Source organism: Aquila chrysaetos, chromosome 6, assembly GCF_900496995.4.
Source record: "Aquila chrysaetos chrysaetos chromosome 6, bAquChr1.4, whole genome shotgun sequence".
Classification (NCBI taxonomy): domain Eukaryota; kingdom Metazoa; phylum Chordata; class Aves; order Accipitriformes; family Accipitridae; genus Aquila; species Aquila chrysaetos.
In genome coordinates, this window is record NC_044009.1 from 42,592,916 (window position 1) to 42,616,324 (window position 23,409).

The 23,409-nt window shown below is 46.0% G+C and overlaps 1 protein-coding gene across 3 annotated transcripts; it reads left to right on the forward strand.

Moving 5' to 3' along the window:
• The first annotated feature begins 83 nt into the window (after positions 1-83).
• On the forward strand, positions 84-23,409 carry UMPS (uridine monophosphate synthetase). 3 transcript variants are annotated; one of them, XR_005932661.1, is made up of 7 exons: positions 86-251; positions 655-808; positions 2,413-3,081; positions 3,779-3,954; positions 4,483-4,597; positions 5,391-10,067; positions 20,056-23,409. XR_005932661.1 is itself a non-coding variant. In XM_041124238.1 (6 exons), exons 1-6 carry the CDS (start codon positions 102-104, stop codon positions 5,570-5,572), a joined length of 1,446 nt encoding a protein of 481 aa, XP_040980172.1. In that variant the 5' UTR covers positions 84-101; the 3' UTR covers positions 5,573-6,072. The 3 variants fall into 3 exon arrangements, 1 of the variants encoding a protein (XP_040980172.1); XR_005932660.1 differs by having other exon boundaries at positions 5,391-10,061; XM_041124238.1 differs by lacking the exon at positions 20,056-23,409 and having other exon boundaries at positions 84-251; positions 5,391-6,072.

Genomic DNA, 23,409 nt, shown 5'->3' on the forward strand with positions numbered 1-23,409 from the left:
CTGAGGCGACTGCGCCGCGCCCCGCGCTCCGCCCGCGCACGCGCAGAGCGCGAACCGCCCCCGGCCCGTCATCTCCCGGCGCCGGGGCGGCGCGTAGCGGGATGGCGGCGGCGGCGGGCCGCGTGGCGGCGGCGGCGCTGCGTGAGGCGGGCGCTCTGCGCTTTGGCGACTTCGTGCTGAAGAGCGGCCGGGCCTCCCCCGTCTACATCGACCTGCGCGGCCTCATCTCCCACCCGCTCCTCCTCCGCCAGGTGCGGCGGCCGCTGCGTGGGGGGGCGAGGGGCCGGGCCGGGCCGGGCCGGGTCCTGCCCTGCGCTGCCCGGAGTGCCAGACGGCGCTCGTCCGTGCCGGCAGGCCGGAGGTCTCGGGTGTCTCTCTGCCTCTTGCGGGGTACCGGGGTTTCTTGTAGCTAAAGGAGGGGGCGAGGCGCGGGAGCGCTGCCGGGGCCTCTCCAGAGAGCCCTTCCCGGGGCTGGGGCCGCGCTCTGCTGGCCGGGAGCCCGCGGGGTGCAGCCGCCGTAGGGAGCGCGACTGCCAAGTCCTGTGAAGGAGAGGGGTTTTCCACGCGTTTGCGTTGCTTCCCTTGGTAACGCATCTGTTCAGTCACGCTCACGCTAGTCTGGCTCTTAAAAAGAGGTCTGGTTTTCTTTTTCAGGTTGCAGCTCTTCTCTTCCAAACAGCCAAAGATGCTGGTCTGGAGTACGACTGTGTGTGCGGCGTTCCTTACACAGCACTGCCGTTGGCCACGATTATCTGCTCGGAAAATCAGATTCCAATGCTTATACGGAGGAAGGAAGCAAAAGACTACGGTAAAAACCTTCAAATCAAGAATTCGTGTCCACTTGTTGTCTTGTTTGGGGAATGACTTTATATATTTGTGGTTCTATTGTAATGTACAGCATCTCCATTCCAACTTAAAGGTTACCACCCCAATTCAAAAAGCAGCCCCTTTTCCCCCTAAAATATCCCTCCTGCAGCATCTCAACCTGATCAGGCTCTCCCAGCTGGTTGCTGATTAGGCTGTGGCTTGAATCCTGCCATAGTAGGTTTGGAGACTTGAGGGGTTTTCTTGGTTTCTTTGGTTTTGTTTGGGGGGGCTTTTTTGTTCCTTTCTTTTCTTCAGCGGTATCTTTTTTTCCTTGGCACCATTACCATGGTTCTGGGTTACTGGCCTCTTCCAGAAACCGAGATTTGTAACTCGGTTTCTCTGATATGCTGAGACCAGTGCCACATTTCACCTCCAAACAGAACTTTTTGTGTAATAACTCTTAAGAGGAACCTTTTTAGTCTCTTTTTCATTTGCCTCTCAAACCCCTTTTTGTTTCATATCCTGTAGTCCTGCAATCAGTGGGCAGGGTGGACCAGGTGAGAAGCAGTCAGTTCTCTACACAATGAACCATTTATTTGATTTTAATAAAAGAAGGAGGAGAGAAGACTGAAGCAATAACCTACCATAGCAGCTGGGTTTCTACATGTGATAAGAGCTATACTCTTCCAATAGTATTTAATTAGAAAGATGCACGTCAAAACTAATTGTTACTCCTGTGTTAGCGTGCCAGGCACGAAAACATTTGCTGTTCTTTCTTGTGAAAGGCAAGTCGATTGTGACAGCAATTAGCTGCCTGGCACAAGGTTTCTGGTGTCACATGGATTGCAAAGCTGTATGTACACTTGTTCTGTAGGCTGTCATGGTCTAAGCACTGCACTCGCTGCATAATGTTCTCCTGCTGCTTGCTGCTTCCTGGGAAAGCTTGGCATCCTTTGTTGTACCCCCCAGGAGGCCTTTCATGGACGTGTGCCTGTTGTTGGTTAGGGTAAAGGCATTTGGGGCTTTACTCCTTCTGATTGTTCTAGCAGGCTTATTAAGCACAGAATACTGCCTGTGGAAAATAGGGAATATGCTGAAGAGTACCAACAACTTGGCTGCTTTAAAGACGTTTTAAATAACCAGAGAAAATAGTTTTGTAATTCTGAGCATTCAATTCACGGCAATAATCAACTTCTGTAGTCATCTTACCCAAAGATTTAAATTTATGTAGTTAACAGTATGTCAGTTTTGTTAATGGAACATAACTTCTGGAAACATAAAGAAGTATTTTCTTAACTTGGACAAGTAACAGTCTTTATGAACTGAATTGCAAGTCAGTGACTGAGCTGCGGTAAGAACTGTGATAACTGGTATCAGATAATAACTAAAAAAATTACCTCTCCATACTGACAGTGAATGTGAAATTCTTAGTCTCTTAAAATCCAGTGGTATTGGACTTCAGGATATGTTGCAGCACATGCTTGTATGTGGAACAAATACCATCTTTTACGTTAGCATAGCAAGTTAAAGTTTTGATACTTTAAGTTTTGGGGGGGTCTTTTAAACTTTCTTCATTTAGTGGATTGATTGCCTTTTATTTTTAAGGTACTAAGCGGCTGGTAGAAGGCACCATTAATCCAGGAGAAACATGCTTGATCATTGAAGATGTGGTAACAAGTGGATCTAGTGTACTGGAAACTGCGGAAGTTCTTCAGAAAGAAGGATTAAAAGTCACGGATGCCATAGTGCTGTTGGACAGGGAGCAGGGTGGGAAGGCCAGGTTAGAGGAACGTGGAATTCGCCTGCATTCTGTGTGCACGTTGTCTGGGGTGTTGGAGATTCTCCAGCAGCAGGGAGAAGTGGCTGTTGAGATGGTTGAAAAGGTGAAGAAATTCATTCAGGGAAATGTGTTTGAGCCAGTGGCTCAGAACGGTCCTGCTCCTGTCAAGAGACTATGTAAAGAGCTGAGCTTCAGTGCTCGTGCTGAGCTGCCGGGGGTACATCCTATTGCAGCCAGGCTTCTTGTGCTCATGGAAAAGAAGCAAACAAACTTGTGCCTTTCTGCTGATGTTACCAGCTCCAAAGAGCTGCTGCAGTTAGCTGCCATCCTGGGCCCCAGCATTTGTATTCTGAAGACTCACATAGACATCCTGAATGATTTCACCCAGGAGGTAGTAAAGGAGCTGAGAACACTCGCAGATCAACACGAATTCCTGATTTTTGAAGACAGGAAGTTTGCAGACATTGGAAACACAGTGAAACATCAATATGAAGGTGATTATCATCAACCTCGATTTACTGTAGCTTTGCTGCCAATGTGTGTAACTGCAGTGCTGGCACAGGTTGCCAGGAGGGATTGTGGAATCTCTAGCCTTGGGGAAGGCTCAAGGGGGCAAGGCCCTGAGCAACCTGATCTAGCTTTGAAGTTAACTCTGCTGAGAGGGCATGACCTCCAGAGGTCCCTTCCAACCTAAACCTTTTTATGAATCTCTGGTTGTACTCAGTAAATGCTTGTGAGTAGTCATTTGCCGTGCGAAAACGCAGTGTGGCTTCTTAAGGCAGCCTGCTATTGTATGCTTGTGTGCTCATTACGGCTTTCATTAGGTATTGCATCGGCAACTGTAGAACTGTTTACTCATTTTCTGATCCATATGTCTCATATGATCGGCATACTGTATTGAAAGACAGCACCTGTGACAGTGGATTTCTAGGTTACCTTAAAAGTATTGGTGAATATTAAAGGTGAGATACTAAGAAGTGTTTGTGAAAAGTAAAACTGAGATATTAGACTTTGTGGTTAGGCAGCTATCAGAACTGTCTGATGAGACTGAACTTGTAACTGTCAAGCTTCAGTAGTAAAACTGTCTTTTAAAATGTGAATGATTTAGCATGCAGCTTGTTTCGTTTAACTCATGTTTCCCATTTAATACATTTCTAATGACACTTTGCCTCTTTTTATCCGTGTTCTCAGGTGGTGTGTTCAGAATCGCATCCTGGTCAGACATTGTTAATGCCCACGTGGTTCCAGGCTCTGGAGTTGTGAAAGGTCTGAAGGAAGTCGGTCTTCCTCTCCAGCGTGGCTGTCTTCTGATTGCCGAGATGAGTTCCCAAGGGTCACTTGCAACGGGTGAATACACAAAAGCTGCAGTAAGTAGGCAGTCTTGTGTCAGGTTAAAGGCTTGTAAAGTGTTGTGACAGGGAGGGTTTGTGTGCTTCTAATATTTGCACTTCCAAAAGCCTCTCCAGCTCTAACTATGACAGTTTTTTTGTCTGTGGAGACTCAGGAATCTGACAGTGTGGTGTTTAAAGGTTGCAGCTGTAAGCCAGTCATGTGAGGTGGTCAGAGTTCACACTGTGAATTCTAGTAAACATGCCAAGTATGTTATTAGCCTCCCCCCCCCCCCTTTTTTTTTTCTTAAGCAATAAATGTCTAATTAGTTTACATACATTCATTGCATTATTTATAACATAGAAAGAAACATAACATTTGTGTTTCTGGCTGCAAGTGCAGCAAGATCAGTGAGGGGCGAGTCAGCTCTAGGTGACTTGATATTGGTAAAGCATGAACAGGTGTTTCATACCCCTGCCTTGCACAGCTTAGTGTGTCAAAGGGTGGATGAGGAACAAGCTTAATTTTAGGTATATCACCTGTAACTGTTTACTGATCTTCTTCAGGTACAGATGGCTGATGACAACTCAGATTTTGTTTTTGGATTCATATCTGGATCTAGAGTTAGTAATAAACCGGAATTTCTTCACTTAACTCCAGGGGTGCAGCTGCAAACTGGAGGTAACTTCTGAAATATTTATACTTTGTTTATAAATACAGTAAGCGATCTAGCCTTCAGTGAAAAAGTGGCTTCTGAAGAGGGTTTGGTTGCTGATTCTCTGGTGGGAGGAGTCTGTTTGCCATTATGAGGTGCCTTCTATATTTCTGGGTACGCTGATCCCTTTCCTGGGAGCCCTGAAAGGCAACCAGGAGGCTGCGCAGCTTTGTTTGTGTGCCATAAAGCGCAGTCCTTAAAACACGTGAAATGTCTTCAGGTAGGTGATAAGTTAGATGTACAACTACTCAGTAGGAGTAGAAAAAAAGATTTTTAACAAATACAGAATTCTAACTGTAACACTGTTGATACTGATATAGATGCAGTATCAATGAATTGGAAGTCTTATACTGACTAAATAGGTTATTGCTGAACCAGGTAGGGGAGATGTGTTTCTCTGCAATGCTTAATTCTTACAAAACCTGAAGTGGAATCACAAGCTTTTACGTGAATGTTTGGTGGGTTTGCTTGTTTTAAGAAGGCTAAGGCTTATTTCAGTAATCCTGATTGGTGCTTCGTTGCGAAACTGTTCCCTCTATTGTGATTGGTAAATCATGAAAAAGGAGAGCGCTCTCTGTCAAAGTTGATCTGTGTAATAGGGGATTCGTTGGTTGGAGACACAGTTTCTAGTTACATTTGTGGATTGTTAGAGTGAGAGCTGGAACAGCACACCTGTTCTCTGTTCTAGCACCTCTTTGAAGGTTTTTTAGAATATCTTGTTTTGTAGGAACTAAAAAAAAAATGGTGTCTCTATTTCAGGTGATAACCTTGGACAGAAGTACCTAAGCCCCAAGGAAGTTATTAGTGAAAAAGGTTCAGATATCATTATTGTGGGACGTGGCATCTTGTCAGCTTCAGACCGTCTTCAAGAGGCAGAGAAGTACAGGAAGGCAGCTTGGGAGAGCTACATAAGCAGACTTGGTACTCGTGCTGAAGTTTGAAAGCAGGCCACTTTCCTAGCCAATAAGCAAAGCTGATGGAGCCGCAATCATCGTGAGGCTTCCAGTTAAATACAAAGACACTTCGGCCAATAGAAAACTGCCCTTGTGGAGAAAAATCTGTACTAACTAAATTATTTTTAATCGCGCACACACAGATCGAGTTGCACGTGCCGTGGTTGGGTTTTTTAACGCGTGAAACCAAAACTTCATGCCCAGTTTTTAGCCTGAATAGCTTTTCTCTGCTGAAAAATGTTGCACGAAACACTCCAAGGGTGTCTGGTTGGCTGTTGTTGCTTTTGTTTCTTTTCCCCACCCTCAAATTCTTTCTGTCTGTGGAAACAGTATTTTACTGTTCTTAATAAACTGCACCTGCAGATCTGACCTGCTGCCCCACTCTCCCAGGATTACTTGACTCTGCTATTTCCAAGGAGCAAGTATGGCTCTTAATCCCACACTGTGAAATTGAATAATGTGTTGTTTAATAAATACTTTTTTTGCTACTGTTTTCCTTTCATTGGATCTATAACGCTTCCTTCTGTGGGAGTGTGAAATTCTGTTTTCAGGACCCCAGTATTATAAAAAGTCATTCTAGTGTTTGTGACTGCAGGAATTACTCATGATTCTGTTTACAGGAGCTGCAAAGAATTTGTCAGAGCAACTGGTTATTGGATGCTTAATTACAGTGGAGCTGTTGATTCCTCTGATGAGAAACAAAAATGTACTTTCTGTTTATTGACTTTTTATGACTAGCTGGAATAATTCTAGGAATTACTTTCCACTTTTCATGATGAGTAAGGAGAAGTAGAAATATCTTGTATGATTGGGTTTGATTAGAAAGGATGGAATAACCTTAGAACTATCTAGTGTATGTGTGGTAGAAATCACCTTGAATTTTCATTGCTATCAAGAAGGCAAATATGGTGTTGTGGTTCCTGTGCTGATGCAAAGCACACAGAGGAAGCTGGGTCCCTTTGTTAATAGAGTTACCTGTAGACTAGGAACAGCTCTATCTAGCCTTGCTGTCTGGGTGTGTTGGGGGTGATGACTTTACCTTTTCACACTCCAGTCTTGGAAGTGTACTTCCACTCCCCTTGATGACAGTGCTGCTTATGGGGCTTAGGAGTTGGTTATTTTGGTGAGAATATTAGAACTTGGTGTATGTGGTTTGTTTTCCATGGGGCTACCGTTTACTTCAACAGTCTTATGCATCATAATTTACATCTGGAGAACTCTAGCTAGGGAACATGGAGGCTCTCTTAGCCACCTTTCACAGCTGGAACTTGATGAGTGTGTTGTATCTTGTGCAGCCAGCCTGCAACAGTCTGTGAGTCGTCATACTTCACATCAACTTCTAAGAAGTTCCAGTTCTTCAAAGTGAACGGAGGATTTGGGGTTGTTTACTGTGTCATCTTAATTATCTCGTGGCCTTGAGGCCTGCAGCAGAAACAAGACTTTCTCACTTAAAATGTTTTGCAGGAAACTGCTTTTTCCACCAGAGGGAGCTGAGACTCTATTTTTCAGAAGAGTCGATGTACTAGCTCTTTTACAGCTAATAGTTTCCGATGATGATACCAACTCTAGATATGTTTAGGATGAAAATCTGTCTGGTTTTCAACAAGTTACACCCTTGCTGATGCCCTCATTTAAAATAGTAGAGTTTACCAGAAAACTGCCTCAGGCTGGAGTTGAGCATTGTATGTTGTAGGTTCACTGTTGCAGTACAAGATGAGTTTAGTATTTTCCACTAACTATGCTGAATCGGGTTAAGCGGGTGGCTGACTTCCATGCAGCTAAATCCCTGAGCAGGCTCTTTGGAGAGCTAGTTTATCAGGCCTCTGGCTGAAAAAATAGCAACCAGATTTGGAGAGACGGATGTGATCTAATATCCAGCCACTTTTAGACAATACGTGCAACTCATTTTATTACCAAAACAACTTCTGAGGAACAGATTGATTGGAAAACTTCATTTCACAGTCCTTCATTGTGGACTCAATAAATCATCCAGAAAGAGCTGTATTTTGGTGCTTCATTTGACACCAATGTTGCAAACGTTTCAATTAGCAAAACAAAAAACGTTACCTCCTATATGCATTCTTCTGTCAGAGTGATTATAGTAAACAAGCGTGTGCACTTTCTTTGAGGCACCTGAAAGTGATTAAAAATCCATTTCAAATTAAGGACAAATGTTAATTTCCTTGCTTGCCCCTGCTGCTCGCATTCATCGCGTAGTTCCTGCTGTTGGTCCCAACTGTTCCTAACATGGGAACTAGGTCACAATTTACAAAACTCATTTGCATCATAATATATGAATCTGAAAGTCTTGCAGTTCATTCTCTGATCTAATCGAGTCTGGGATAGAGGCATAAGGCTATATTTAAATTACTGGGTTATCACATGACTTATATTATCTGGCAAGTAGGTGTTTATATGAAATTGTGATCCTTAATCCACTCTGGAGTATGGTTTATAACAGAATGAAAGGATATCACACTTTTCATAGTGAAATAAGACTGCGATCAAGCGTTGTCAGTGCTTGCAACAGAAAAAAGGCTGACTTGCTGCTGTTTCTGAGCAGTGTAGCGGGGACTGTGAGAGACCAGCACAAGCTGGAACCATTAAGGAATTGTTAGGTAGCTTTTGATATTTGTATGTAAAGTTCACTCTATCTATCTCTGTCTAGCATGAGGAGTGCTGTGTCAAGAGAACCCAGCCTGTGGACTTTAATTGGTGTAACTGCATAAGTGCAGTGCTTGACTCAGACTTAAAATTCTTGCAAAATCTTGATACCCCCAGCACTGAATTAAAACCAGCCAAGTTAAATTTTTTTGTTCTTAGAAGTATGATTTGTATGTCACAGTATCAACATTGCTTTATTAACTAGTAACTGACATGTCATATTATAGTTTCCATTGCCTATTCTATGAAAATTTATTTAAGACTTAATCCCAGAAAAATAACTGAATCACTTCCCTTTAAATTTACATGGAAAGCCTGTTGCTGTGGATTTTTTTAGCAAGCGACACAAACATTGCATTTAGGGAACGGGACCAAAGGAATGTGAAACACCCCGGGGGAAGTTTGTTTTCAGATTTGACTTTTGGAGGTCACTGTCTCACAGAAATGATCTGTTTCAGAAGGCTTGTAACGACTGTGGGCTAGACAGGCTGGATGTTTGGTTTGTTTGTAATCACTCTGTTGGTTCTTGGTCGGTCTGTACCACAGTGGCAAGTACAGCCTCATGTTCGAATGCTGCAGCAAATTAAAACTCAGCCTGGTGCCTCCCCCAGCTTCAGGTTTTTCTCTAACTCTCTTAGCAGGCATTTGCTGGCTGGGAGTGGTGACCCTGCCTGCGTGTCTGGGTTGACTTTGTCCTCAGTCTTGGTTCTCTGTTTCTGCATGACCCTCGTCCTCCTCTGAACTTTTTCTCATAAGCTGATGCTATCCACAGTCAGGCTGTGAAAAGGCAGGGTTGTAGGTGGAGGCTGGCCAGTGCAGAGAACAGGAGGAAGCCCGAGCAAGGCTGTAACTGTGAAGTTCTTGCTTGTAGCATGGTCATGGTCTCCTGAGCAGAAGTGTGGTGGTATGCCATAGGTTGTGTTTAGCCCAAATAGGTGTTGCAGGAGGAGAAGCTAAGCTAGTGCAGTCACTTTTGATCTGTTCCTGAACAGCTAATAGTAGCTATACAGAAGATACTTTCACAAACAGGACTATTTAGATGGAGAAATTCTGCAGTGTTCCCTGCAGCTGATCATTTCTGCTTTGCTGAGAGGTATCATTTTAGGCTGATGATGGGAGCAGCCATAAAGGCGACCTGGTTATAAGAGGGAAAATATTGAACAGAAGATGACCTCTGCTCAAATACTGACAGAGAAAATGCCTGCCAGCCTAGGAACCAGAAGCGTCCTTGAGGTGTGCAGCTGGCATCTTTGAAGTGCAGCTGGACACCGAGAAACCAGAGACATCCCGAGATACCACTGATAAGTGCAAAAACAAGGAACTGTAACAGCAACTTATCGTCTGGAAAGGTGAAAAAAAAAGTCTGGAAAAGGGGGAAAACATTCTGAGAAAGTGAACGTTGGTAACTGCTATTGGCTGTTCTAACTCACAGAACAGAAAAACAGTCTGATAAAACAAAAATTGGTCTGAGAGAATAGAAAACATCACCAGTTATTGGTTGTGCCAGGTGGAAAACAGAAATTAGCAGCATCTATTGGCTGTTCCAGGTGGTGGTGTCCTACGCCCCTTTATGTCTCTGTGATAAAAAAAAGGACTTACTTTTTACCCAAAATGCAGCCTCTTTCCTGCACACGAACCCCTGTTCCACACGACATTTCCTCGGCAGAGCGGACCCTCAGCAGGGACACCGGGCTGACTCCGGCTCCGTGATGCAGCTCATCGTCCAAGTGAGACTTCATCCGTTGTCGACTGGCCCCGCTTCTGGGATGGGTTTGATTGGCCCCACTGCTGGGATCGGTTTGAGGAGCACTTGGTACCGGTAACATTTTTTTATGTATATATATATTAAAAAAAAGGCCTGCATGTAAGTAATTATTGATAAGTGTATTTGCTGCTTTACTAGTGGTAATTCTGCAGTAATTTGTAATACTGAAACATAGACTTGCTGCTAATATTAATTGCTGCTGTGGAAATACGTTTGCTTTCTGGTAGTAATTTGTAGTAACTTGTAGTATAGCTATACTTGCTTTGCCAATCGTAACTATACTTGCCTTGATAGTAGTAAACTGTAATGAAGTAAAGAACATAGGTAATAAATCCTCTGTGTCTTTGTGCATGACGGAGTCCTGCAAACCTGCATATGGTTGCAATCTTTGTGCACCCACAGACCAGGTAACCCTTCTGGGCTGTGGGATTAATTGGTGGCAGAAGTGGGGCTCTGTGATACACAGGTCATGGATGCTTAGGAGAAGGCAGTAGAAGAGCAGCAAAAATGGCAAGAGGCTAAGGGGTGGAAAACCCCTCGATGGGACAGGGATTGGGTGTCTGAGAATTGGTTGAATTTGGAAATGCTGCAAGCAAGCAGAGTTTCAGAAGTGGCGGGACAGTCATAAATGCAAAGCTGAGGATGGCAAGGGGGCTTTCATCAGGCTTCTCACAGAGGCGTTGGCAGCCGTGGGCGCTTTGTTTAACACTGCTAGGCAGGAACTGGAACCTTTGCAGTGAGCTAAGGATGCAGAAGCGCAAGCAGTTGCCTTTGAAACCCATAGTTTTGTTGCAAACTGATTACTTAGGCAATTAGAAATGAACCTCAGACCTCTGTCTATACAACAGCTAGAGCAAGAGCTTACGTGCCTGATCTCAGAGAGCGAGCTCATTGAAAAGATACACATGCTGAAAATGGATAACGAGGAGGAGGGCTTTGATTCTGGCAGTGGGTCTTCCACCCCCACATCATTACCTGAGCATCGTCCAGATAACGCTGCCTCCTTGTACCCTAGCATTAAAACTTCCCCGGTACAACTCCCAGCTTCTGCCGGAGAGGAAGGTGCTCCCCCGCTGCCTGGGGTCACAATGACCGCTGCGTTTTTTAACACAGAACAGCTAAGGCAGCTGTCCTTGCAGTATGGCAAAAAGCCCCATGAGGACTGGGTGGGATGGGTGGCACGGTGCTACCAGCTGGGGACTGGAACCGCAGTGATCCTTAATCAGACTGACGCCGGATAAATATTCCTGGGAGGAAGCATATTTCTCCTAAACCCCGATACAGGGGCCAAAGTGAATACCTTCTCCCTGTTATCTTCGATAATACAGGCTGTTAGAAAAATGCTGGGACCATGGGGTATCTCCCTCCCCCTCTCTGGAGTAATCCTGATAGGTTTTCTGGCTGGATGATGAGATTGGCTGCTCAGTAAGTCCTTAAGGGACAAGGGGCGATACCCTGGGATGGGATGGCTGTGCCAGCAACAGCAGCAGGGCAACTAAAACTCTTGCAAAATGCACCACCTGAGGGGCCAAAAAAACCTGGTCTTAATGTTATGCCATGAAACCTGGGACTGGAACACCATAATGGCCCAAGGGCTACAAAATTGGACAGCCCTTTTGGGGAGGTGACGAGGACAGGGAAGCACCCCCAAAATGATAGTCTGTAAAAGGGAAGGTCAGGTCAGGGTCATCCAGATGCTAAAGGAAGGTCAGAGTAATAAGAATAAGGGAAAAAATGCTCAAAATGCTGAAATTAATCGATCTGACACAAAGCAACTCCCTGGCAAACAGGAGGGTGATCTGGAACGGAGACGCGTATGGTATCCCCTGTGAGGAATAGGATTCATAGCAGGCCAGTTAGAGGGGATGCCCATGATCGTCTTGCAGAGACTGTGGGACAAGTGCGATGGGGGCAGCACCAGCAGCCCAGGGGCAGGGCTGGGCAGCATTAGTCCCTCTGCTTCCCCCATCCCAGAAAACCTTGTTCTGTCTGCTCCCCCAGCCCCGCTACCTGAAAAAGAATAGAGGAGCTCCCAACACTGGCCCAGGGAGTCCCAATGACCCCTCCCAGGTGTCCACAATCTTTGGAATTAATATTAGAAATAGAAATAGAATCATTAAGTTTGGAAAAGACCTCTAAGATCATCAAGTCCAACTGTCAACCCAACACCACCATGCCCACTAAACCATGTACTGAAGTGCCGCGTCTACGCGTTTTTGGAACACCTCCAGGGATGGTGACTCCACCGCTTCCCTGGGCAGCCTGTTGCAATGCCTGACAACCCTTTTGGTGAAGAATTTTTTCCTAATATCCAATCTAAACCTCCCCTGGCGCAACTTGAGGCCATTTCCTCTCGTCCTATCACTAGTTACTTGATAGAAGAGACCAGTACCCACTTCACTACAACCTCCTTTCAGGTAGCTGTAGAGAGCGATAAGGTGGCCCCTCAGCCTCCTCTTCTCCAGACTAAACAGCCCCAGCTCCCTCAGCCGCTCCTCATAAGACTTGTGCTCCAGGCCCCTCACCAACTTGGTTGCCCTTCTCTGGACACGCTCCAGCACCCCAATGTCTTTCCTGTAGTGAGGGGCCCAAAACTGAACACAGTACTCAAGGTGCGGCCTCACCAGTGCCGAGTACAGGGGAACAACCACCTCCCTGCTCCTGCTGGCCACACTATTTCTGATACAGGCCAGGATGCCGTTGGCCTTCTTGGCCACCTGGGCACACTGCCGGCTCATATTCAGGCGGCTGTCGACCAGCACCCCCGGGTCTTTCTCTGCTGGGCAGCTTTCCAGCCGCTCTTCCCCAAGCCTGTAGCGCTGCATGGGGTTGCCATGACCGAAGTGCAGGACCCAGCACTTGGCCTCGTTGAACTTCATACGACTGGCCTCAGCCCATCGATCCAGCCTGTCCAGATCTCTTTGTAGAGCCTCCCTACCCTCAAGCAGATCGACCCTGCCTCCCAACTTGGTGTCGTCTGCAAACTTGCTGAGGGTGCACTGAATCCCCTTGTGCAGATCATTGATAAAGATATTAAAGAGAATTGGCCCCAAAATTGAGCCCTGGGGAACGCCACTTGTGACCCGCCGCCAACTGGATTTAACTCCATTTACCACAACTCTTTGGGCTCAGCCATCCAGCCAGTTTTTTATGCAGCAAAGAGTACACCTGTCTAAGCCATGAGCTGCCAGCTTCTCAAGGAGTATGCCATGAGAGACAGTGTCAAAGGCCTTACTGAAGTCCAGGTAGACAACATCCACAGCCTTTCCCTCATCCACTAGGCGGGTCACCTGGTCATAGAAGGAGATCAGGTTGGTCAAGCAGGACCTGCCTATCGTAAACCCATGCTGGCTGGGCCTGATCCCCTGGTTGTCCTGCACATGCCGTGTGAGCGCACTCAAGATGAACTGCTCCGTAATCTTCCCCGGTACTGAGGTCAGGCTGACAGGCCTGTAGTTCCCTGGATCCTCCCTCCTACCCTTCTTGTAAATGGGCATCACATTGGCAAGCCTCCAGTTGTCTGGGACCTCCCCTGTTGACCAGGACTGCTGATAAATGATGGAGGGTAGCTTGGCAAGTTCCTCCACCCGCTCCCTCAGTACTCTCAGATGGATCACATCTGGTCCCATAGACTTGTGAGTGTCCAGGTGGCATAGCAGGTCATTAACTGCTTCCTCCTGGATTATGGGGGGTATATTCTGCTCTCTGTCCCTGTCTTCCAGCTCAGGGGGCTGAGTACCCTGAGGATAACTGGTGTCACTATTAAAGACTGAGGCAAAGGCGGCATTAAGTACCTCAGCCTTTTCCTCATCTTTGGAATGTTCCAAAGATGTTCCCCTCTGCATCCAATAAAGGATGGATATTCTCCTTGGCTCTCTTGTTGTTGTTAACATATTTGTAAAAACATTTTTTTGTTATCTCTTACGACAGTGGCCAGATTGAGTTCTAGCTGAGCTTTTTGCCTTTCTAATTTTCTCTTTGCATGACCTAACAAGATCCCTGTACTCTTCCTGAGTTGCCTGCCCTTTCTTCCAAAGATGGTAAACTCTCTTTTTTTTCCTGAGTCCCAGCAAAAGCTCCCTGTTCAGCCAGGCCGGTTGTCTTCCCCGACTGTTCGTCTTGCAGCTCATGGGAATAGCCTGTTCTTGAGCCTTTAAGACTTCCTTCTTACAGAATGTCCAGCCTTCCTGGGCCCCTTTGCCCTTCAGGACTGTCTCCCAAGGGAATCTCTCAACCAGTGTCCTGAACAGGCCAAAGTTTGCCCTCCGGAAGTCCATAGTAGTGGTTTTGCTGAACCCCTTCCTTACCTCACCAAGAATAGACAATTCTATCATTTCATGGTTGCTAAGCCCAAGATGGCCTCCGACCACCACATCTCCCACCAGTCCTTCTCTGTTTGTAAACAGGAGGTCTAGTGAGGCTCCTCCCCTGGTAGGCTCACCTACCAGCTGTGTCAGGAAGTTATCTTCCACACGCACCAGGAACCTCCTAGACTGTTTGCTCTCTGCTGTGTTGTATTTCCAGCAGGCATCCGGAAAGTCGAAGTCCCCCACGAGAACAAGGGCACACAATTGTGAGACTACTGCCAGCCGCTTGTAGAATGTTTCATCTGCCTCTTCATCCTGGTTGGGTGGTCTATAACAGGCTCCCAGCACGATAGCTGCCTTGTTGGCCTTCCCCCTCATCCTTACCCATAAGCACTCAACTTTATGATCACAATCGTGTAGCTCTGTACAATCAAAACACTCCCTAACGTAGAGAGCCACGCCACCACCTCGCCTTCCTTGCCTATCCCTTCTGAAGAGCTTATAGCCATCCATTGCAGCACTCCAGTCATGGGAGTCACCCCACCATGTTTCTGTGATGGCAACTAAGTCATAGCTATCCTGCTGCACAACAGCTTCCAGCTCCTCCTGTTTATTGCCCATGCTGTGTAGATTGGCATAGATACACTTGAGCTATCGTTTGCACCCCTAACATTGGCATGCTGCCCCTAGGCTCATCTCTGGTGAGCCTAGTTTTACCCCCTTCCCTCTTCAAACCTAGTTTAAAGCCCTCTCTATGAACCCTGACAACTCATGAGCGAGAATCCTTTTCCCCCTTTGAGATAGCTGGACTCCATCTGTCGCCAGCAGGCCCGGTGCCGTGTAACCCTCCCCATGATCAAAAACCCCAAAATTCCACCAATGGTACCAGCCTCTGAGCCACGTGTTAATCAATCAATCAGGTGTGTTTTCCTGTTCCTTTCAGTATATTTCCCTGCCACTGAAGGGCTTGAGGAAAACACTACCTGTGCTCCCAATCCTTCCACTAATCACCCCAGTGCCCTGAAGTCCCTTTTGATTGCTTTTGGACTTCTCTCCATGATCTCATCACTGCCAACCTGCACAACCAATAGCGGGTAATAATCAGAGGGCCAAACCAGACCAGGGAGTTTCCTAGTAGTGTCTTTTACCCGGGCCCCAGGGAGGCAGCAGAATTCCCTGTGGGATGGGTCAGGCCTGCATATTGGGCCCTCTGTCCCCCTCAGAAGGGAATCACCTGCAACAATTAATCTCCTTTTTCTCTTAACAGAGGCTGTCAGAATGCGTGGGGCTGACTGACTCAGCCTAGGCAGCCCCCTGGAGAGACCTTCATCTACATTCTGATCTTCATTCGCCTGGCCCTCAAGTTCCAGAGCCCCATACCTGTTCTGTAAGGGCAACTGAGAAGGTGAGGGAGAGTGGGAGGGGATTCTCCCGCCTCCCTGAGCAGTGACCTGTATCCATTCCCCTCCATCTCTTTCTTAGGTCCCCTCCTGCCTGGTGGCAAGAGGGCAGAGGATCCTCCGCTTCTTGTTGAGCCTCCATCTGCTGCCTCTGCCTCAGGGATGGTAGGATGTGGGTCCACCAATCTATATCCCTCTCACACTCCCTGATACTTCTTAACCTTTCCACTTCCTCCTTCAGCTCTGCCACCAGGTTTTTGCCAGAAATCTGATGTTTTCTGCCAGAAGCTCCAGGTGAGACCATGCTCCCCAGCTGCAGTGTAGAGTACATTTTGCACATCTGGTCCTGTCCGGACAGACCCAAGAGCTACTGCATGAGCTATTTACTGTCTGATGTGCTCGAAGTCTTGTTGTTGCTCAAGGCTCCACTCAAAATAGTTCTTCTTTCGGGCTACTTGAAAAGAGTGCTCACAAGCTGACTATAACCTGGAATATGCATTCTCCAGAACCCCACAAAGCCTAGGGGAGGTTGTGTTTCCTTCTGGTGGAGACATAGTTGCTATCTTGTTGACCACATCCATAAGCACATGACGGTGTCCATCCTGCCATTGTATTCCCAAGAACTGTATCTCCTGTGCAGGTCCCTTGACCTTGCTTTTCTTTATGGCGAAACCAGCTTTCAGAAAAATCTGAATTACTCTTTTTCCCTTCTCAAACACTTCTGTCTTGTTGCCCCACATGATGATGTCACCAATGTATTGTAGATATTCAGGGGCATCACCCTTTTCCAGTGCAGTTTGGATTAGTCCATGACAAATGGTAGAGCTGTGCTTCCACGCCTGAGGCAGTCAATTCCAGGTATACTGGACACCTCTCCACATGAAAACAAACTGTGGCCTGCACTCTGCTGCCAAAGAAATTGAGAAAAACGCATTGGCAATATGTCAGTTGTAGCATACTACTTGGCTGCCTTCAACTCCAGTTCATATTGGAGCTCTAACATGTCTGGTACAGCAGCACTCAGTGGTGGCATCACTTTGTTCAGGCCACGGTTGTCTACTGTTAACCTCCAGCCTCCATCAGACTTCTGAACTGGCCATATGGGGCTATTAAAAGGTGAGTGAGTCTTGCTGATGACTCCTTGGCTCTCCAGTTGATGAATCAGCTCGTGGATGGGAGCCAGGGAGTCTTGGTTTGTGCAATATTGCCGCTGGTGCACCATCCTAGTAGCAGTCGACACCTGCTGTTCAACTCGCAGCAATCCCACAATGAAAGGATCTTCCGAGAGGCCAGGCAGGGTAGATAGATAGCTGTTTGATCTTCTCTGAGTTCACAGTGGCTACACCAAAAGCCCCTCGGTACCTCTTTGCAGCCTTGAAGTACCCTCTCCTGAGGTAGTCTATGCCAAGGATACAAGGGGTCCTCTGGGATGCTCACAATGGGGTGCTTTTCCCACTTGTCCCCTGTTAAGCTCACCTCAGCTTTCAACACAGACAATTCTTGGCATCCCCGTGTCACTGCAGAGATCCAGATGGGTTCTGTGCCCCTATATCCTGATATCACCAGCGTACACTGTACACCAGTGTCTACCAAAGCCTTATACTCCTGTGGGTCTGATGTGCCAGGCCATCAAATCCACACAGTCCAGTATACCAGGTCATCCCTTTCCTCCTCCTGGCCAAAGGCAGGGACCCTCTATTCCTGTTCCTCGTCAGAGTATTCACTGTCTGACCCTTGCCGTGTCAGACCAGAAGTCCCCTCACCAGGATCAAGGGAGGTGATTTCAGTTCTTCTATATCTGGGAGATCGCCAATTGCCTTCTTGTGTCTCTACAGCACCTACGCCGGCAGCCTTCTTGGGTGACCCCTTCTTAACAACTGTCTTCCCTCTCAGTTCACGTACACGGGCTTCCAGCTTAAAGGTGGGTTCGCCATCCCACTTCCTCATGTCCTGCCCCTGGTCATGCAGGAAGAAGCAGAGTGCACCAGGCAGCATGTGCCTGGGCTTCCCTTTCCCTCTGACTGGGGCAGGAAAGGAGTGATTTCTTGGAGCATCCCTAACAGCTAAGGCACTGTCCTGTAGGGGTGAGGAGATACAGAGATTTTCTTCAAAGTTTTGGAGCCAAGATGACACTTTCTCCACAGTTGGTGTTTCCATATCTGGGCAATACATTGCTGCCCAGCTGTTAGAATATTACACTGGGGCACCTTGAATCACCTTTCTCCACATGGCCTGTGTGCATAGAACATCATCTGGATCTCTGGAGACCTCATCGTCATCTAGATCACTGTAGATGACTTCCAGCACTGCTAATTCTCTCAGGTACTGGCTGCCTTCATCTGCAGTAGTCCACTTTCCTGGGGAGATCTTTCTTGAATGGGTATCTTGCCCTCACACTTGAGAGGAGCCGTCTCCAGAGACTGCAAATTACTGCCTTTTTTCCAAGTCCTCTCTCAATTCCCCAGTTTCTAGCAAGGGATCTCAGCTGTTGGGCTTCCTTACCTTCCAGTTGCTGACTGTCAGCCCCATTATCCCAGTATTGGAGCAGCCAGGCAGCAATCAGCTCACTGGGCTGGCAGTTGTAATCTTTCTGCATGTCTCGAAGTTTTGATGAGGTCAGGGAACGGGTAGTTTCTGCTTCCTGTCTGAATTCCCTCACTCCTTCCTCCAATTTCTTTGTCAAAGGACTGGCTTCTTGATCAAGCCTTTCCTCTTCTTCCTCCTCCATTACTAATCAGTGATATGGACCCATTGCTCTCCTTGTCCACTGTTTCTTTTTCGTTACTGGGGCAATTACTATAATTGTTGTTTGGGTCCCTATCTCAACCATGGTGTCTTCAGATGCAGTTTGGATCCCTGCCCCAAGCACAGTCCTCTGAGAGTACTGGACTCTGGGCTCAATAGGCACAGGCCAGGCCCCAGTACAGTGCTAGAGGCTGTTGGTTTTCACTGGGGTAGGCAAGGCACCCTTCTATCAGGTGGCATGTCAGTTTGCCAGGGTTGCTTGCCTGTTCAGGTGTAAAGTCCCAGGTTACGGGAGGTGAATCCTAGGAATCTGCCCAAATCCTTCCACACACCCTGCCACCCAGGGACTGGCCCCTCAGGGCACATTTCAGTATCACCTCACCCAAAAGTTGTCTTCTCTTACACCAGCATGAGACCAGATTCCACAAAACCCATACTATGCCAACAGTATTAATTAGTAGTATTAAACAGCTCACATAAAGGTAAACAAGGACCTTGGGAGCCTGCATAATAAAACCATCCACATCAATCCCAGGTAGGGAGAGGGAGATGTATTCCCTCATCTTCTTCATAAGATAGCTACCCCGGCACAGTAAGCCATCAATGCCAGGGCAAAGCACATAGCCATTATTTGTATTAACATGTTCCCAAGCTCAGCAAGATAAAGAGGTGAGCAGTGCAGCCAACAAACTTCATGACCCGCACAGAAGCTTGCCACTTAATAACTTCTATAAGCTATAGCAGGCTTAATACAAAACTGCCATTGTCTCATGCCGCACGTTGGGTGCCAAAAAGGACTCTGGTGGGTTGACCTTGGCTGGATGCCAGCTGCCCACCAAGCTGCTCTATCACTCCCCTCCTCAGCAGCACAGGGCGGAGAGAAAAGAAGATGGAAAAAAACTTCATGGGTCAAGATAAAGGCAGTTTAATAAAAGCAAAAAAGCAAAGGTTGTACATAAAAGCAAAAGAAAAGATTTTAGTCTTTACTTCCCATCAGCAGGCAATGTCCAGCCATTTCCCAGGAAGCAGGGCTTCAGTATGCGTAGTGGTTGGTCCGGAAGACAAATGTCATAAAAAAATAAATGCGCCCCCCTTCCTCCTTTCTCTCAGCTTTTATTGCTGAGCAGACATCATATGGTGTGGAGTATCTCTTTGGTCAGTTTGGGTCAGCTGTCCTGGCTATGTCCCCTCCCAAGATCTTGCCCACCCCCAGCCTACTGGTGAGGGGGAAAATGTTGGAGAGACAGCCTTAATGCTGTGTGAGTACTGCTCAGCAGCAGCCAAAACACTGGTGTGTTATCAACACCTTTCTAGCTACCAATACAAAGCACAGCACTATGAGGGCTGCTATGGGGAAAATTAACTCAATTTCAGCCAGATCCAATACAGAGGGGATTTGACAGTACAATATGCAAAGGCAACGGGGTGCTGAACCCAGCACCAATCCACTATATATAATGATTGGAAAACTAAAAGATGGAAAATTAAAGATGCTCGATCACCAGGTTGACAAGCATCTCATTTCTAAGCAATGGATATCCAAATTACCTGATATCCAAAAGGAATGAAGCGGGTTTGTTTTTCTTTCAGGTCACCCTAACTGCAACATCAGAAACCAGAAATGCAGATCATTCTCCCTGGATTTTGGTCCTACCTTATGCATTGTACTGATTTGGCAAGTTGGCATGAAATGAAACAACATCATGAGAACTTTTTTCTTTCTTACAATTGTTATAATATAACAATATACACAGTGATTGGATCCTATCTAGTAATTACTATATTGCTCGTTCCCTTATCTCAAGGATGTAATAGCAATCACGTTTTTCAATTTACAAATACAAGTTCTCAAGTGGGCAATGAATTGGATTGTTGGTATTGCTTACACCACCCTCAATCATTAGATGCCAAATTTTGGTGGTTAGCAGAACCTGTCCCTGAAGCATCTTGGTATCAACCTAATTTGGCACACTTACTCCCCAATACACCAAATTATTGACAACAACCTTTCAAAGAGTGTTCATATCATAAGGCCCCATGGTGCCTTACATGCCCCAGGACACAAATTCAATTTGGATGGGAAGACAAGCATTTGTAATTACACTTTGTATTACAATCACACCCAAGCATGGTTTCAATGTCAATGTGACAGAACACAAGCTTGTATTGATGCTGGAAACCTCATGGACCTGAAATAATGAATCAGCAATTACAAACAAAGGTGTTTTTAATGGATTCTGGCATCTTACATGGAACATTAATAACGCAAATTGTCAAAGAAACTATAATCTCACCGGTCGTAATTCTACATGCTGTTGTCTACAGAGTAATGGTTGGCTTAGTACTAATGATAATTGGGACATATGTGGCCCAAGCAACATATCTGGCTGTATAGATCATAATCCCTTTTGGACACTCCAATTAATGTGCTTAATGAAATAATTGAATTGTTTTTCTAATCCATGGTGTTCTTTCTGCAAACATGGCAGTGACTTTGGGTGAAGCTGGTGGCTGACATTTTAACATCTGGATGGTTCTGGCTTTGCGGCACTAATGTCTCCAAGAGTCTACCACCACAGCAGACAGGCACCTGTACCATAACACGTCTTGCTCCTTCAGCATTTTGCTCTCAAGATTTGAAATTTAACTTCCAACACAACCATTACCCTGTAGGTAATCAGGGCAGAGTGTCTAAACCCACAGTAACGAGGCCATCTAAGTTTCCTCAGTTTGTACGTGCACCATTTCCAAACTTGGGTGTCACTGAATTAGAACAAGCTGTTATTAGTATTTCTGCTACACTTGAAATTACCCAAAATGCTACTGTGGATGTTTTAAAGAACCTACAGATGAAGATTAACTCACTCTTACAATTGGCTACTGTCACAGGTGAATTATTAATCATTGTTGTGTGGTTAACTAAAAGGGTTTTATTAATGATTAAATGGTGATCAAAAGGTAATTAATTGATGATTGAATGAAAATCAAATGGTAATCAAATGATGACTGAGCATTACACATTAATTAAATAGTGATTTAACAATGATCTGACAATGATTTAAAAGATGATTTAGACAGTGTTTAGACGATAATTTAGACAATTTAGGCAGTGGTAAAACAATCGACTACTTACTACACTTCTAATAATTAAGCTAGAGATGGATATAGAGATGTTGCTAGCATACAATATACCTTTAGGCCTAATGTAAAATGTCGCTTAACTCGTTATAGACATCAGATGCTGGGTAAGGGGTGTCTCAATCTTGAGCAGTAACCTTGCTCCCTGCTGAAGGGGAGATCACCTCTGTGCAGCCTGCTGCCATGCAGCAGAGCTCAGTGGGCTCACAGTTTGCGTGGCAGGGCTGATTTCAGTCGGGGCTGCTTGCTGGTGGTGCCTGAACCAAGGTACTGCTCACTCAGTCCCAGTGGGTGCACCCGACACAGCTACCCACATTCACTGGGCCTTGGATTATCTTTTAGGCTCTCAAAGGGGTATTTGTGTGTTGATGAATAGTACCCATTGCTTCTCCACTAACAAAGTCAAACAAATGGAATGTGAAGTGAATTTTATTCAGCAACATGTCCACCAAATAGCCCAAGAGCAGCCCCTGCCCAGGGCTGGCCGTGGCCTTTGCCTTAGCTGCCAGACCCTGCAGCATGGGCACGGCACTTCTCAGTGACATTAACTCTCATCCTAGCTGTAGGATTTGTGCTTTTCTGCAGCGCCTCTCATATCAAAGCGCTGCCTGTATCACTTTTATCCCAACCGGTACTGTACACTTGTGCTTCAACCAACAAACCCCCTCAGAAGTTGCAATAACTTTGGGCCCGACACGGCCATGAGTCTCCTCCACCTCACGCATTAGGAGGCAAAAGAGACGCAGCAGGCAGGGTGTAGTCTCACTCCTAGTGACCCATCAGTGGTCGTAGGCCAAGGGGTCGAGTGATGGGAACAGCCAAAAAGGCAGTCTGGTTATAAGGGGAAAAATATTGAACAGAAGAAGACCGCTGCTCAAATACTGATGGAGAAAATGCCTGCCAGCCTGGGAACCAGAAGTGTCCTTGAGGAGCACAGCTGGCATCTTTGAAGGGCATCTGAGTACTGAGAAATCGGAGACATCTCGAGATACTACTGATGTGAACTACAAAAACAAGGACCTGTAACAGCAACTTATCATCTGGAAAGGTGAAAAAGAAGTCTGGAAAAGGGGGAAAACATCCTGACAAAGGAAGAGTCAGTAACTGCCATTGGCTATTCTAACTGGCAGAAGAGAAATACAGTTTGGAAATAGAAAAATTCATCCAAGAGAATAGAAAACATCATTTATTGACTGTGCCAGGTGAAAAATAGAAATGTGCAGCATCTATTGGCTTTTCCATGTGGTGGTGTCCTCCAATCTCATATGTCTCTGTGATATAAAAAAGGATTTACTTTTTACCCAAAACGGAGCCTCTTTCTCTGAGAAATGCCTGAGTACAACCCCCAATTCCCCATGATACTTCCTCGACAGAGCAGACCCTCGCCAGGGATACCAGGCTTACTCCGGGCTCCGTGATGCAGATCATCGACCCAGGGACACTTTGTCTGATTGGCCCCACTTCTGGGATGGGTTTGATGAGCATTGATGAGCACTTGGTACTGGTAACTTTATACATATATATATATATATATATATATGTATATATATATGTATATGTATATATACACACAGGCATGCATGTAAGTAATTACTGATAAGTATATTTGCTGCTTTACTAGTGGTAATTCTGTAGTAACTTGTAATATTGCAATACAGACTTGCTACTAATATTGATTGTGCTATTGTTGAAATATATATTTGCTTTCTGGTAGTAATCTGTAGTATACATATACTGATCATAAGTGTACTTGCCTTGATAGTGATGACCTGTAGTAAAATGCAATAAAGTAATTTCAGAAGTTAA